Source organism: Mastomys coucha, unplaced genomic scaffold (genome assembly GCF_008632895.1).
Source record: "Mastomys coucha isolate ucsf_1 unplaced genomic scaffold, UCSF_Mcou_1 pScaffold8, whole genome shotgun sequence".
Classification (NCBI taxonomy): Eukaryota; Metazoa; Chordata; class Mammalia; order Rodentia; family Muridae; genus Mastomys; species Mastomys coucha.
The window spans coordinates 71,872,906-71,889,713 of record NW_022196914.1 but is presented as its reverse complement, the minus strand read 5'-3'; the positions used below and the strand labels follow the sequence as shown (position 1 = coordinate 71,889,713).

General features: G+C 38.3%; 1 protein-coding gene across 10 annotated transcripts in view; it reads left to right on the top strand.

Moving 5' to 3' along the window:
- Gpbp1 (GC-rich promoter binding protein 1) overlaps nucleotides 1-16,808 on the top strand; it is a 64,124-nt gene that overhangs the window by 18,076 nt on the left and 29,240 nt on the right. For 5 of the 10 annotated variants that reach the window (XM_031360558.1, XM_031360559.1, XM_031360555.1 and 2 more), the window contains exons 3-5: nucleotides 1,563-1,683; nucleotides 14,914-15,037; nucleotides 15,162-15,385. In XM_031360558.1, coding sequence (XP_031216418.1) covers nucleotides 1,621-1,683; nucleotides 14,914-15,037; nucleotides 15,162-15,385 — 411 coding nt within the window. In that variant the 5' untranslated portion in view covers nucleotides 1,563-1,620. The remainder of the gene's footprint in view (nucleotides 1-1,562; nucleotides 1,684-14,913; nucleotides 15,038-15,161; nucleotides 15,386-16,808) is intronic. The other 5 variants (XM_031360562.1, XM_031360560.1, XM_031360564.1 and 2 more) reach the window with 3 other exon arrangements.

The following is a 16,808-nucleotide window of genomic DNA, read 5'->3' as shown; positions in this document are numbered from 1 at the left end:
TTTTTTTTTTTTTTTAATTTGTGTTTGCCTTTTTTCTAGTTAGTATATTTGTTATTTTATATGTAATTTGTTTTTTTAAAAGACAGTTTGTCTATGTACCTCTTGTCCTGGAACCTTCTCTGTAAATGAGGCTGGCTTTGAAATCAGAGATCTGCCTGCTTCTGCCTCCTAAATTCTGGGATTATCAAGGTGTGCACCACCACTGCCACTTGGCTAGTTAGCTTGTTCATTCTCATGCCATATCCCCGTATTTAAGTTTTTAATGCTTAACATTTCATTGTGTGTCACATTTTGCTTATTCTTTTATCTGTTCATGGAAATTTGAGATTCTACCTTTTGACAATTACTAAGTGCTGCTGCAAACATTGGTTTGCTAAATATGATGTTCAGTTCTTTGATTATACCTAATAAAGGTATTGTGGACAGTAGGATAATTATGTGTTTAACCTTTTGAAGGATTGCCAAATGAATAGTGGTTGTACAATCTTAAATTCATAACTAATGTACAAGGGACTGTTTTTTTTTTTCTCCTTTCTAGATGGCTTCTGTTTAGTCTTAGCTATACTGGAACTCACTATGTAGACTAGGCTAGCCTCAAACTCAGAGATCTGCCTGTTTCCTGAGTACTGGGATTAAAGGTGTGAGCCACCACACTCAGCTGCAACTGATAACTACATTATTTGAAGAGAGAAATTTACACACTTAAAGATCTTATTGGGCCTTATTTGCTCTTTCAGAAATTGGGAAACCTTTTTCTATAGACAAAGGACATGTCTAGATGGGCTATAAGTAGGCTTTGTAGATATGTGAGATGAAGAAGGAAACAGAAGAAAAAGTTAGATCAGGGAGACAGTAATAATAGATAACTAATTGGTTAAAGTCAGGTTACCTTTTTTGGGCAAGGATGAAATTAGAGAGGAACTTCAATAATAGGGTGTTTTGAAACTGGTCTGTTTAGAAAGTTGGCTATTACCTCTCTTCCCTCTTTGGGGGCTGTCGGGTGTGTGTGGCAACAAGTAACGTTCAGATTGGTGATGTGGAATTTTAGTATGGGAAACTTTATTTTTTTTCCTCTTGACAGTGTTTCTCTGTAGCCCTGGCTGCCCTGGCATTTGCTGTATAGACTGGGTAGGCCTCGAACTCGAGAGAGATCTGACTGTATCTGCCTCCTGAGGACTAGATTGTTTGGGTCAAAGGTGTGTGTATCACCCCTGCTTGGCTGGGAAACTTCATTTTTACTTTAGTTTGGTCTGTTGGAGTCTACTTCAGGAACTTAGTTCAAAACAATGGCCTCCTATTATGATTTAGCAATTGCAAATGGAATCTTACAATTTGGTCATTGTAATTTAGTTTTTTTTTCTTGTCTTTTGAGACAGGATCTTTCACTATGTAGCCACAGCTGTTCTGGAGTTTGCTATATAGATTAGGCTGGCTTTGAGTGCTGTGTTTTAAAGGCATGTGCCACCATGTCCAGCCAATTGTAATTTCAGGGAGATACAACATTAGTATATTCTTTTGGCCAGAAATTACAGATCTAATTTTTTTCCATTTTTATGTGACAGGGACTTGCCATGAGGTGTTGAAAGCCTTGTTTCACTGAGTTGGAGAGACTGGACCTAAATGGCGCAGCATGACTTTGCTCCAGCCTGGCTTAATTTTCCTACTCCTCCATCATCAACAAAGGTACCTTTTCTTCCCTGCATCTCTGCCTTTCTGTCTGCTTCTATTTTGTTCATGTTGTACATAAATGTTATCAAAATGTGAAGACTTGGGGTGGAGTGGAGTGTGGCTCAGTGGTGAGAGTATTTTCCTCACCTGTACAAGGCCTGGGTTTAAGTTACAATATAAGGAGAAAAGTGAAAACAGTTTCTGTGTCCTATCTTTGTTCAAGGTGGCTTTTGTAGTGTTTCAAGTCTATATATTTTAATTTTGATAACTTTGAACTTATCTTACTTTTTAAAAATAATTTGTATTGCTTTTCTGCTAAGTAGTAATGATACCTTAGCATACATGGTATACCTTAAAAGTTTGCAGAGTATTTGCCAAATATTTAATTTGATCATAGTATCATGAATATTATGTTTTAGATTTATTCCTACTTCTTGTTCCTTGAATTTTATTTACTGACCTCTGTTATCAACAGACATGAAAAAAAGATTGTGTTCCAGAGTAAAGGACATGGGCACAGACATTCTGTAATGAAAAAAAAATAGGGCTTCTGTATTGCATACTGATTTTCCTGTAAAGCTGTCTGCCTCATTTGATATCACAACTCCTGCTAGGCTCCATTAATTGCTGGTTGGTTGCTGTGTTTTCAACAATGCCCTAGGGCATAAATTGCTCCTTGTTCTGACTCAGTTTAATTAGATAAAGGGTGGTTTTTGAGGCCAGTCTTTGAAGTTTTTTCTGACCTCAGAAGGAAGTCTCTTCTTAGTTGTTTGCCTGGTTCTCTCTGTTATCTGGTTTATTGGTTTAGCTTATTGCTGTTTGTTAAGATTAGCCCAAATCTCTGTTGTTTCTGAGGGTACTATTAGGCTTAAACTTCCTCATGCTGTGTTTTGAAGAGTTCCTTTGAATACTGCTTTTTGCCATTGTAATCTATTTTTTAGGTAGTGAACTAAGAGAAATTTGGATCTCAATATTCTTGGCCTGAAAAATCGGAAATTGATAGAACTTTCAGTTGTGAATGGGGTTGGGCAGAGGAAAAGGACCCTGGTTTCATGACTACTCACTTGGAATATAACCTCTTACAGTTTGGACAGAATCCTTGTCTACAGTTATAGGGGGACCAGAAAGTAGGTGGTGGCTCAAGTGCTACATATCATAAAACAATCAGTGGGGAAATTGGTAAAAACAAAATAAACATGTGAAGTCTCTAAAATTTTCCTGAAGACACATAGCAAATGAAGAGAGAAACACTTAAGACATACTAATTGATAATAAGAATGGCCATGCCATAGTTCATGGTATGAATTATGTTTATTAACATTCAAGACTTAACTGGCATTGGAAGTGGCATATCTTTTCAAAATAGGGTAAGTTCTTCAGAATATTAGGAATCAACCTACCAAAACCGACCAAGTTCAGGGATTACAGGCACACACCATGACCACTTTTTGTTGTTCTTCTTTGTCTTGTTCTCTCTTCTCCTTTCCTCTTTGTGTTAACGAGAGTGGGGAAGAACACATTTTGTTCCTTTCTACTTGTAATACAAAAACATCTCTGACCAGATTTTTCTTCTTATACACTAGGCAATTTTTAGTGGTCACCAATTGGATAGCCTACAGTATAATTATGATTGAGTTACAGAGGTTGAGAGTCAGCTGACTTGTTAGTGGTATCTTTAAATGTTGTTTGTTTGATTGACTTATTGAGTGAGGCCAGGATGGCTTTGTGTTTTCAGTCATGCTTCTTCCTTCAGGTGAAATTTCTGGTCTAGGCCACCATATCCCCTCTGACTAAATGGGTATCACAAACCAGAAGCCCTGTAAATCTGTTTTCGTGAACTTCTTAGCATGCTTCACAGAACTCAGGAAGTACTTGCTTTGTTAGCCTTATAAAGGATATAGATGAATAGGATGAATTATTGGGAAAATCCTTTCAAAAACTTTTCCAGGCTGCCTGTAGGCCCACAGTAATTATATTAGCATATACTCTGGAGTAGTTAAAAGAACTCATTATGAGTAAGAAAAAAATAGTCTTATCACCTGGGGATTTCTACAGCTTTTAGGAGGTTTGTAACAAGGTACAGGGACAGAGACCAAAAATATTTCATGTACTATAAACACACTCATAGTAGAGATCAAATTTAAAAACTTGTTTCTACTCTAGATTTAAAGTTAAAGGGTACCATATTTTACCTAGTTTAATAACAGCTATCTTATTCTAAAATGCCCTCTTTAATTCCCACAAAGGAAGAAAAGTATTTTCAAATTAGTCTAGATCCTAGATTGGACAGATTACTCCTTTCTAGAAACAGTCCATCTTAAATAGCTATCTTCTACTTCATTTCTTTGTATTGTAGAAGAATCCATCCAGTCTTGATTGCATGCTTGCTTGTTAATCTGAGCCTTTACTATGGTCAGGTAGCCATCTAATACTTTTAGTATACTGGTAGTTTTTATAAAAGTTTTATTAAAAATAACTCAGAATGATTTTTAGTTTGGAAATTTGTTCCTTTAAAATGGTGTTGAGCTATTTCCCTAGACAATAAAATTTAGTTTGAAGATGAATCTTAGTGATCATCTAAGCTCACTGTCATGTACAAGTTTCTTTGGAGTGTTAAGTTGCACATTCCTTTTTACATAATTAGTGTGGAACTGGAATAGAATCTAGACTTTTTTTTTTTTTTTTTTTTTTTTTTTTTTTTTTTTTTGGTTTTTTGAGACAGGGTTTCTCTGTATAGCCCTGGCTATCCTGGAACTCACTCTGCAGACCAGACTGGCCTTGAATTCAGAAATCTGCCTGCCTCTGCCTCCCAAGTGCTGGGATTAAAGGCATGTGCCACCACTGCCTGGCGAATCTAGATTTTTTATTCTCTGTTTTTGACATAGGATTCATTTTCGAATTAGAGAAAAATGATTAAAATTTCATTTTGTAGACTGTAAGACTATTAACAAAAAGACTTGAAATTGTTAGGGAAGAGGACTTAGTGGAGAGTCATTTATTTTAAAAATTTCATTCCCCCCACCCCAAGACAAGATTTTTGCTCACTATGTAGAGCAGGCTGACCTCAGACAGAGATTCACCTGCCTCTGCCTCTGCCTCCCTGTTACTGGGATTAAAGGCAAGTGATATTACCTGAGTCTTTTTTTTTTTTTTTTTTCAAGTTTCTCTGTACAGCCTTGGCTGTCCTGGAATTCTCTGTAGATCAAACTGGCCTCCAAGAGATCCACCTGCCTCAGCCTCTGCCTCTCAAGTACTGGAATTTAAGATGTGCCACTACCACTGTTAGGGCTAGGGAGGGGTTAGGATTAGTAGAAAAATAATTTCTTAACCCAAGCTCTCAAGTATTTTTTTTATCCTACTGTCTTTACTTCCCAAGTGCTTGCTATATATGATTATATATGTTCCATCATATCCAACCTAGATTAATTTTGTTAACTATTTTTGGGCTTATTTCTCCATGCATAGTTAATACAATCTGTGCTAGCCTTTTTAAAAAAGATTTATTTGTTATTATATCTAAGTACATTGTAGCTGTCTTCAGATGTACCAGAAAAGGGCATCAGATCTCATTATGTTTGGTTGTGAGCCACCATGTGGTTGCTGGGAATTGAACTCAGGACCTCTGGATGAGCAGTCAGTGCTCTTAACCACTGAGCCATCTCTCCATGCTAGCCTTTTCTCATAACCCTAGTTGCCTATACCCGTCTACTTTATAGGCAACCCATCTCCCAAGGCCTATTTTGGAGTTTGTACACATGGGTTTCTTGATTACCCTTCTCTTTTCTTTTGTCATTTTGTGTAAGGTAATGTAAGGCTTATTCTATTTGTAAAAAGACTTATAGCTAACATAAAGCATATCGCCAAAAGCTATTTGGAAAGTAACATTGCCATTAAAGTTTGTAAGCCTTATTATTTAAACATTAATAACCCAGGGTAAAGGCAGAGAAATGTTATAGTGCAGTAAACTCTTAGTGCTTTTCTAGAATGGGGAGTATCACTAATCTGTAGAGTTATTCATGATGATAGATTTTTGATTCTGTGTAAGTTCTGTGTAGCTAACTCCCCATCCCAAACTTAAGGTCTAACCATGCCAGGCAAGCACCAAACACTGCCACTGAGCTAGTGCTCTTTACTATTTGTTTGCTTATTTATTTAAGCTTTTTTTTAAAAGGTAGGGTTTTATGTAGCCTTTTTGTTTGTTTGTTTGTTTGTTTTTTCGAGATAGGGTTTCTGTTTGTAGCCCTGGTTGTCCTGGAACTCACTCTGTAGACCAGGCTGGCCTCGAACTCAGAAATCCGCCTTCCAAGTGATGGGACTAAAGGCGTGCGCCACTACTGCCCGGCTATGTAGCCTATATTGACCTCTGAATCTGTGTAGTGGAGTATGACCTTTGTACTTTAAACCACCTTCCTCAAACTTCAAATAGTTGTGACAGTGCCTGTTGCTCTTTATTTTTTGGGACAGAATCTCATCAAGTTGCCCAGGTTAGTTTCAGACATTCTGTGTTCAGCTAGGTATTGAACTTGGATGATTCTTCTGTTTCAGCTCACTAGTAGCTGAGCTTATAGGTTCTTGAAACGCAAGTTCAGTTCTAGATTTTTCTAGCCAGATGTTACATTACTTCTCAAGAGTAGTCATCAGTGTGGGTGGTTGTCAGTCTGAATTCTCTTTTTCCTGTTTTTCAAGACAGGGTTTCTCTGTGTAGCCCTGGCTGTCCTGGAACTCACTCTGTAGACCAGGCTGACCTTGAACTCAGAAATCTACCTGCCTCTGCCTCCCAAGTGCTGGGATTAAAGGCATGCGCCACCACTGCCCGGTGTCAGTCTGAATTCTTAAGTAGTTAGTATTTGAGATTTTTTTTCTCTTACTCTAAAGCAGTGGTTCTCAGCCTTCCTAATGCTTGCAATCCTTTAGTGCAGATCCTCATGTTGTGGTGACTCCAACCATGAAAATATTTTTGCTGCTACTTCATAACTATAATTTTGCTACTGAGTTATGAGTTGTAATGTAGATATTGCTCTTATGCGCTCTCTCTCTCTCTCTCTCTCTCTCTCTCTCTCTCTCTGCTTTGTGTTCTTTTGTTTGTTTGTTTGTTTGTGTTTGAGACAAGGTCTTTGTATCTCTGGCTGTCCTGGAACTCAGATCTGTCTGCCTCTGCTTGTGCCACCATTCTTCACTCTAGTGATTTTTCTTTTTTTTAATTATAACCTCAGCTTTTTTTTTCCATCTTATCAATAATCTTAGATTTCTGTTTGTCATTAACTGCTTGTTTCCTCTACTGGATTTTTGTTTGTATCGTGTCTCTGCTTTTAATCTTGAGTAAGTGGAACAAACATTACTATCATGTTCTTTAGTTCAGTATAATGATAGTCCTCAATTTTTGTTAGGAATGATGTATAAATAAATGTTATAACTGTGGCTGTGTGCCTGAGATGTAGTATTTTAGCTCCATCATGTGGTCAAAATATAAAGTACATGTGTCTCATTATGCCTGTGCCTTAGGGTGGTTTTTTACATAGTGTTTTTGTATATAGATCTAATTAAAACAAGTTTCAGTTGCCTTTTTACTAGGACATACTTTGATGGTTGTTCTTCTGTAAGCAGTTGCTTTAAATTTTTTTCTGAATCTGTTAATATTTTTTCCCCAGTTTTATCTTATATGTATTAGTATACATGAGTCTGCATGTGTGTTTGTGTACCATGCACATACATGGTGTCCACAGAGGCTGGAAAAAAGGTGTCTCTCCTTCTGGAACTGGAATTACAGATGATTGTGAGCTACTATGTGGATTCTGTGGTAGAGCAGCAAGTGCTCTTAACAGCAGTGCTCACTCTTGCTCTCCCAACCCCCCTCCTCACGACCCTCCCCTGCACCCTCTTCTCTCTGTGTTTGCTTTTTACAGTGTGCACGTGGAGGTCAAGATACCTTGTGGAGCCGGGCGGTGGTGGTGCACGCCTTTAATCCCAGCACTTGGGAGGCAGAGGCAGGTGGATTTCTCAGTTCGAGGACAGCCAGGACTACATAGAGAAACACTGTCTTGAACCCCCCTGACCCCCCCCCCCCAAAGTTACCTTGTGGAGTTGTCTTATACCACATGGGTACCAAGGACCCACTCGATTTTCTTGTCAGCAAGCACCTTCACCCATTTAGCCTAGCTGGGTCTAGCCTGCAGTAAAAGTAACATTTCAATAAGGTATAGTGGCATTGAGGTCTGTGTGGTCTGTATACCAAATTCTGCTCCAGGCCAGCTTGGGATATATGATGAGACCATCTTAAAAAGTAACAAAAACCAAAGCATTTTGGGCTGGGGAGATACTCTAGGTAAAAAGGCTTGCTGTGGAGTATGAGTACCTGATTTTCATCCTGGAAAATCTGGTCTGTGCCTTTTTAATTCCAGCACTGGGGGAGAATGAGACAGCCTAGCCTAATTGGTGAGTTCCAGGTCAGTGAGGGACCCCATCACTTCTGTTACCTTTAATATAGAAGAGATAAGCAATCTCCATGAACAGGTTACTATAACTTTCGTAGTAGTAACTGTTAGAAAAAGAAGATCCCAGGAGTGCATTGTTAAAAGGGTAGATGAGCTAGAGCTGTACCTTGCTGGCTGGCCCTTTGTATAGTGCGCTCAAGGCCTGTAGGTCCAGAAAGCAAGAAAGGAGGCCAAAAGGCATGTTGGTTGTAGAAAATTTAAAACAAAACACATTATGATGAAGTTCTACTAGAGGTGGAAACTGCATATTTGTATTTTAGTATTCTTATGTGGCTATCAAGATTATCATTACCACTTTGAAATTTTATTTATTTTAAAATACAAAATCTTTGTGTATCTGAGTGGCTTCAATTTTACTCAGTAGCCCAGCTTGGTTTGCATCTGAGGCTGACTTCAAATTTACAGTCTCCCTGTCTTAATCTCCTTATATGGTCAATTACACTGGGTCAGCCCGATTATTTGTTCTTTCATGACCATGGTTAAAAAGCAGTGGTTATAGTGAGACTATTTTATTTTAACACTTAAAGTGTAAGCAGGCTTGTATTGAAAATGCCTTTAAATTTCATTTTAGTAGGGTAAGGGAATCCCAAAATTCAGATATCAATTCAGTATAGTTAATTGAAGTATCTTTGTGGGATATAACGTAGTATGTAGACTTTTTTGTGTGTTTATATAAATTTTATTGAGGAATAGTAGTGCTCAGAGAAAATAGAAGAAACCATTTTTGTTTTTGAAAACAGACTAGCCTCAAACTCTAGCTGAGAGATGACTTTTATTTCTGGCAATATTCCTTAACACCTCCTGTGTGCTGGGACTGTTACGTATGCTTTATTGTATCCATTTTTGGTATGCTAGGGATAAAATCTGTTGATAAACACTCTACCAACTGAGCTGTATCCACAGTTCCTAGTTCTAGGAATTAGAAAATTCCTTTTCATTAATGACCCATTTGTTCTTTAGTCTTTGTTAAGACTTGCTTTGAGTCCTACAATATGGTCTATTTTAAAAAACAGTTCTTTGTTTAGAAAACAGGTGCTGAAAAAGGCTATTTTTCAATGTTTAGGTCTAATGTTTTTATAGAGACTCATTTGTAAATAGGGATACAGGTTGGGAGAAGAGAAATAATTTCCCTTAAAGTATTAGAGCTGCATAACTTCCTGTAGATAACTCATTTTAAGATTTGTACCCCCTTTTTTGGCCAGGCTGTGGTTGAGCATGCCTTTAATCCTATTTCTTGGGAGACAGAGACAGCCTGGTCTACAGAGTTGAGTTCCTGGACATCCAGGACTATATAGTCTGTCTCAAAGGGGGAAAAAAAAATTGTCCTTTTGGTCAGGTGGTTCTGGAGTTTGAGGCCATGATCTTGTACATGCTAATACAGTTCTGTCAGTAATTGACATACTCAGTCCTGTTTGGTTTTTTTTTTTTTAAAGATTTATTTATTATTATATGTAAGTACACTTGTAGCTGTTTTCAGACACACCAGAAGAGGGTGTCAGATCTCATTATGGATGGTTGTGAGCCACTATGTGATTGCTGGGATTTGAACTCAGGAACTTTGGAAGAGCATTCAGTACTCTTAACCTCTGAGCCATCTCACCAGCTCCCCAGTCCTGTTTTAATGTTATGAAAAATACTATACAGAAGCTTTAATGAAATATTTAAGCATAGAGTCATTTCCAAGGTCATATCCTAAACATTTTGTCTCATTTATATTATTTTTGGAATTAGAGCATACTCAATTATATATACTCAACATGACCTTACTATTTACTTCTTCACAGCCCATGTCCCATCTTGTTGGGATTACTAGGCTTATGTTTCTGTGACCTATCTGTTGATGTGTTTACTTTTTCTGAGTTACTTTTCTTACTCTGGTTGGAGAAATATATACAGAAGCATATATGTATGGTCTTGTTTGTTATAAATTTCCCTAAATATATTACAATACCTTAGTATATTTTAAGTAGTTTTTTTAAAGATTTATTTTATGTATGAGTACACTGTAGCTGTACAGATGGCCATGAGCCATCATGTGTGTGGCTGCTGGGAATTGAACTAAGGAACTCTGCCGGCCCTGATTGCTCTGGCTTAATTCACTGTAACTGTCTTTAGACGCACCAGAAGAGGGAGTCAGATCTCATTACGGGCGGTTGTGAGTCACCATGTGGTTGCTGGGTTCCAAACTCAGGACCTTCGGAAGAGGAAGAGCAGTCAGTGCTCCTACCCGCTGAGCCATCTCGCCAGCCCCAGTAGTTTTTGTTTTTTTGTTTTTTTTTTTTAAAGTTAAGGTTTTAGTAGTAATATTGTATCTCATATTAGTCTTCTATCTATCTAGCATTCTTGCACAATCCATACTTTGTTGTGGGTATTGCTGGTGCTGTTATTGTTTTTCTTCTTTATTGCAACTGGCTATTGAATCCAGGTCCTATCAGATGCAAGTGTTCTACTACCAATAGTAGTCCATCTTGAATTTTTTATATAGACAGTCATTCTCGAATACCAACTTTCTTTGTCTTTTTACAGTTTTGTTTCTTATTTGTATTTTACTACACTGGCAATTTTTCAGGAGACTTTGAAACGTCTTGCATTGTATCTTTTTTGCAAGCAAATAAAGATGCCTTCTACTGTTTTGGGATTTTAGCAGAGACATAGAGATCCTTAGGTAGAAGACAAATATATGACTGGTGACTTAGCGAACAGTAAAACTGAATGAGGCAGGCACTGGTTTGTCATGCTTCCTAAGGTCTTTGGAGGTTTACAACAGGAAGGTGGGGCCTAGGAAGGTGCTTCTTTTTGCATCTAGTGTATAGAATCATCTACATTTATAGTAAACCTGTTTTTGCCAGGTGGTGATAGTGCATACTTTCAATTCCAGTACTTGAGAGGTAGAGACAAGCAGTTCTCTGAGTTTGAGGCCAGCCTGGTCTACAAAACAAGTTCAGGACAGCCAGGGATACATAGAGAAACCCTGTTTTAAAAAATCAAAACTGCAAACAGAAAACCTTATTCTTTGTTTCAGAGGGGGTTGCCACTTGATGTCTGTTTATGCAAGTATGACTGTAAGAAATGGTCCACGGGCCGGGCTGTGGTGGCTCACGCCTTTAATCCCAGCACTTGGGAGGCAGAGGCAGGTGGATTTCTGAGTTCGAGGCCAGCCTGGTCTACAGAGTGAATTCCAGGACAGCCAGGGCTACAGAGAAACCCTGTCTCGAAAAACCAAAAAAAAAAAGAAAAAGAAAAAGAAATGGTCCACGGGAAAATCAATAGTGGTATTGGCATTTTTAGCACTTAAAAAAAAAATTGAATGGGAATGAACAGGGTGGGCACGTGGTCGATTTCCTCTCCCAACTACCTGCTCATCAGTCCTTATATATTCTTGGCTGAACCTGAATTTTCATGTGATGTTCCAGTTTTGTCAAATGCTGATTAATTGCTGAAACCAAATTAATTTAATTTGTCTGGTACAACATGTAATTAAGGCTACTATCAGCATTCCTAGCAGCAATAGGAGGTGGCCAGAATTCACCAAGCTGTGGAAAAGTGTTAAATGGTAGAGATGTTTTTTTCTGAACAGACAAGATAGGCTTGGATTACCAAGGCACCTTAAAGTAACCTAACATTAGGCATTTATTGTTGCACAATATAAACAAACCCAAAAGTTGGATCTAGATGAGCCTATGGAGGGAAGCTAGGGAGAGAAGGGTTAAGACATTGATTCCTTGATTCCAACATGCAAATACCCTACTTAATGGACACTTGTCACACCAGTTTTGAGGTGCTTTTGTTGTCGTTTTGTTAATGATAGGTTAAGTGTCCAATAGTTTTTTTTTTTTTTTTTTTTTTTTTTTTTTTTCTGTTCTAATAAACTTTAGGCACAGGTTAGAATGGGCTCTGGTATAAAATGATTTAAGGCCTTGTATTTTGGGTGGGCTCAGTAAAGAGTCTACAGATTCTTTGGTCCCCTGGTTGATTGTCTCACACAATAGCTGTGACTCCTAGCACATAGCTGTCACTGGTGATGTTAAATGTCTTGTCCTTTAAAGTGGACATCCCTAATTTAGCTGTACCAGCTCCTCTTTTCATCCTAGCATGCCAAATTTTTTTCTTTTAGTTAAGGTGCTTCTAAACAGTCACAAATAGGTAATGTTGAGTTTGATAAAATGCTTTTTCCTCCTTTCACAGAGAGACCCCCCCCCAGCTTTTTGAAGGGGCAAGGCTCAGCACTCCAAGGGGCAGAGGGGCAGGTGGGTCGGAGGGACAGGGAATTTGAGGCCAGCCTGGTTGAGTTCTGGGACATCCAGAGCTACATAATAGACTGTTTTAAAGTGTAGTTGCCTGCGGCCACACATACGAATGGGATTCAGGACCTGAAAAAATTAAGGGTACCGGAAATGCGGGAAGGGGCTTGAAAAAATTGAGACCGACACATGGTGTGCTTTCAGTCCGCCATCATTAATGAATTCTTGTTACATGCCAACAGATAGATAAAACAAAACCCCTCCCCCAAGTCCGTCAGCAACTTGGCCCAATCAGCAGCTTCATCTTCAGTCTCTGGAGGCGGGACTTCTGGCGTAACAGGAACTTGTAGAGAGGTGTGGCTATTAGCAGGAGGTTGGAGAGAGGAGTGGCTATATGTGGCAAGGTGGGGTCTGACAGAATCAGCTCTCAGCTGTAGGAAGGTCACATTAAAGCAAAGGACCTAATTAGAATGTTGAATATAACTGAGTTTGCCATACACCTGCTATCTGAAGGATAAGATAAGGCTTACCAGGAGATTCTGGCCAACTTGGACAATAGAGCGTGACTCTTTAATGCATGGCTTGGCTGCTCATTCTTGAATTCATAGCAATTGTGAAACACAAGATTTTGCCTCCCCTCCTGGTGTTAGAAATTGGGGGGGAGTGGAGGACACAAGAAGTTCTCACTCACCCCTTCCCTGGAATGTATAGGTAGCCAGTGGTTGCTGATACAGCAGCCGTTTTCTTTACTGTTAAGACACCCATGCTGCTGTAAAAAGCCCTCACTCACTACTCTAAGCAACCTTAATGAAATGCATAGAGTCACCAGAACAATGACAGCAAAACCATAAAGGTAAAAAGGGGGATCAGCAGGCGAAGGAGACGATGAGAGTGGTGGGCATGAATGTGATCAAAATTTAAGGGTAAGAGAGCCATAATGAAACCCATCATTATGTAGAATTAATATGTGCTAATAAAAACAAAGGAAGAATCCAACAATTAAATTTCCTTTAGGCATATAAATGTAAATGAACTTTTTGTGAAGTTATAGTTAATGAGTTTCATTATGGGGATTCATACACAACTTTTTAATTTGTTCTTATTTTTCTGTAGGTAGACATTTAATTTGTTAATGGAAATAACTCATTAATGGAAGTAAATTAAGATTTTTAAAATGTTCTATCCCTTGTGGGAGGTATGTCATTATTGAAATCTTTTAGCTTTCTGTGTAGTCCCTGGTTGTAGTCCCTGGTCTCCACCTTGCTTCCCCCTCCCATGGGTGTGGGTGAGTGTGGATGTTTGAGACGGACTAGGAATCTTTTAAAACAAGGTCCCTCATCTTAAGGCCAGCCTAATCTTTTAGGCTTCTTGGCCCACTACGGATACATATTGAGATCTTGTCTTGAAAGAAAAGGAAAAAAGAAAGAAGGGGAAAGGGAAAAAGGGAAAGGAAAAAGGGAAAAAGGTAAAAGAGAGGAAAGACAAGCAGACACTACTATACCTAGCTTACATTTCTGATGATGTATGAATCTATTTATTAATGTCAAGTTTTTAAAGTTGAGAATTTTGGTTGTGTATATATCATTCACGTTATGTATTTTTTTAAAGATTTATTTATTATTATACATAAGTACACTGTAGCTGGTCATATGTATGTTAAGTAACAATTAAAAGTAGCTTGTCCTTTGTAGTAATAATTTTTGTTAAAAGTTTTCTGTGTTCTTTCCTCCTTTTTCTACTTTATGAAGAGTCTAGGAAAGTTAAAAATGTTTCACACTTGACAACAATTTTTATTTCTCCTCTTCTACCTCTCCTCCTCCTTTTTTTTTCCCTCCTGGTTTTGGTTTTTCAAGACAGGGTTTCTTTGTGTAGCCATGGCTGTCCTGGAACTAGCTCTATAGGCCTTGAACTCCCAAAGATCCAACTGCTTCTGCCTCTGTCTCTGCTGGGATTAAAGGTTTGTGCCACCACTCTTAGCTGACAATTTCTCTTGCTGTAGAATAAAACAGAATGAAAAGGTTTATTTCAAGTAGAATGTAGTACAGAATATTATACTTCGTTACAAGAAAAATCAGCACATTTTAACTTGCTTTTCTTAGAGTATTTTATTGTTACTATTGCTGTTATTATTGGAAAAATAGATATAGTTCTTTTTTTGTTTGTTTTTTTTTTGAGACAGGGTTTCTATGTATAGCTCTTGCCTGCCCTGGAACTCACTCTGTAGACCAGGCTGGCCTCGAACTCAGAAATCCGCCTGCCTCTGCCTCCCAAGTGCTGGGATTAAAGGCATGCGCTACCACTACCCATAGATGTATTTCTTGAAAATTTCAGGAAAATGTACATTTTTTTCCCTGTAAAGTAGAAGAAAAAAGACTTAATTTTCATACATATTTCAAATACCTTGGAAGTAACTGGATGTATTCTTAACCATTTAAACTATTAGAAATAAGTTAGTGTGTAACTGGTTTTAAAGTTACATTTAGGTTTAATAAATGTATTTGTATTTCTTACAGTCATCATTGAATTTTGAGAAGCATTCTGAAAATTTTTCATGGACAGAAAATCGTTATGATGTGAATCGACGACGACACAATTCTTCAGATGGCTTTGATTCTGGTATTGGACGTCCTAATGGAGGTAATGTTCTAAAGAATAAGAACTCTTGATTTTTTTTTTTTAAATAATCTTTAGGATGGTTTGATTGCTATTCAGTTGTTAAATGTAACTATCTTTGAATTTATATTACTGTTATCAAATAAAGGTAATTTTGGGAGGAAAGAGAAAAATGGATGGCGTACTCATGGCAGAAATGGTACAGAAAACATAAATCATCGAGGGGGATACCATGGTGGAAATTCCCGTTCTCGTAGCAGTATTTTCCATTCTGGAAAAAGCCAAGGACTACATGAAAACAACATCCCTGACAATGAAACTGGGAGGAAAGAAGACAAAAGAGAACGCAGACAGTTTGAGGCTGAGGATTTTGTAAGTTTCTCATAATTTTAATACAAATGATGTTTCTGAAAGTGCCATTTTAGTATCAAGGCACTCCTAGGGCGTTGTTTTAAATTAGTACAGGTAATTTTCTGTAGGGTCACCCTAACAGGTGTTTGTCCAGTTGTGGGTATTTTGTATTGAGTAAGGGTTTCATGCTCATGCCAAGTTGAATTCAAGCATGAGTCACTGTTACCTGGTTCTTTTATTTTATGAGGAATCACAGATTTTTTTATTACCTTTTAGTTTTGTGTTTGAGATTGTATTTGTGTTGGTGCAGGCTTTGGTGTGTTTGTGTAGGGCAAACTTTGACTCTTATTGAGACTGGGTCTCACTATGTAGCACTGGGTAGCCTAGAACTTGCCATGTAGACCAGGCTGCCAGTTCCAAAGAGGATTGCCATTAACTAAGAAGCAGTACTCACCTAAAAATATGAGCAGCGTGGGCTTGGGTTCTAAATAGAATAAAAGGAATCAAAGGAGAATGCTAGTACAGGCAGGCTCTTGTTTGTTTCCTCACTCATGAGGTGATTTTTTTTTTTTTTTCTTTTTCCTGAGACAGGGTTTCTCTGTGTAGCCTTGGCTGTCCTGGAACTCACTCTGTAGACCAGGCAGGCCTTGAACTCAGAAATCTGCCTGTATGAGCCGAATTTCTGTGTTCCACAGTGATCTCCCTACACCAGTGAACTGAGCTTTCTGAGACCATTGTTCCTCCTTTGTTAATTCTTTAAAAGTATATTTAGTCATGGCCACTAATATAACTTATAGTACATAATGTGAGATTATGGTACAAAGTGTCCTAAGCATTGTCCTTATTACTAATATTTTAAGGCAAGGTCTTACCATAGCTCTTGCTACTCTGGAACTCACAATATATACCAAACTGGCCTTGAACTCAGAGACTGCCCCTGCCTTCCAAGTGCTGAGATTGAAGGCATGAGCCACTCCATGCAGCCTCTAGAGGATAACTTTTGGGAGTTGGTTCTCCTTTTAGAATGTGTATACAGGTAATTGAAGTCAGGTTGGAAAGTTGGAGGGCAGGTATGTCTACCTCCTAAGTTGTCTCCTTGACCACTTGAAAGGTGTTTTTTGTTGACCAGCGCTGCCTTAAACCAGTTCCCTTCTTCTTTTCTTCCAACTTCTTCAGAATCTTTCTGCATATTTATGTTGTTTTTATTCCTCATAGAAAATTGAATATTTTACTTTAGAACTAGTAGCCTCATGAGTGGCTTACTTACAAATACCTTATAAACTCTCATTCATGTGTGTATAAAAATACATGTAGTGGGGCAGTTGTGGCGCATGCCTTTAATCCCAGCACTTGGGGGGCAGAGGTGGGCGGATTTCTGAGTTTGAGGCCAGCGTGGTCTACAGAGTGAGTTCCAAGACATCCAGGGCTACACAGAGAAACCCTG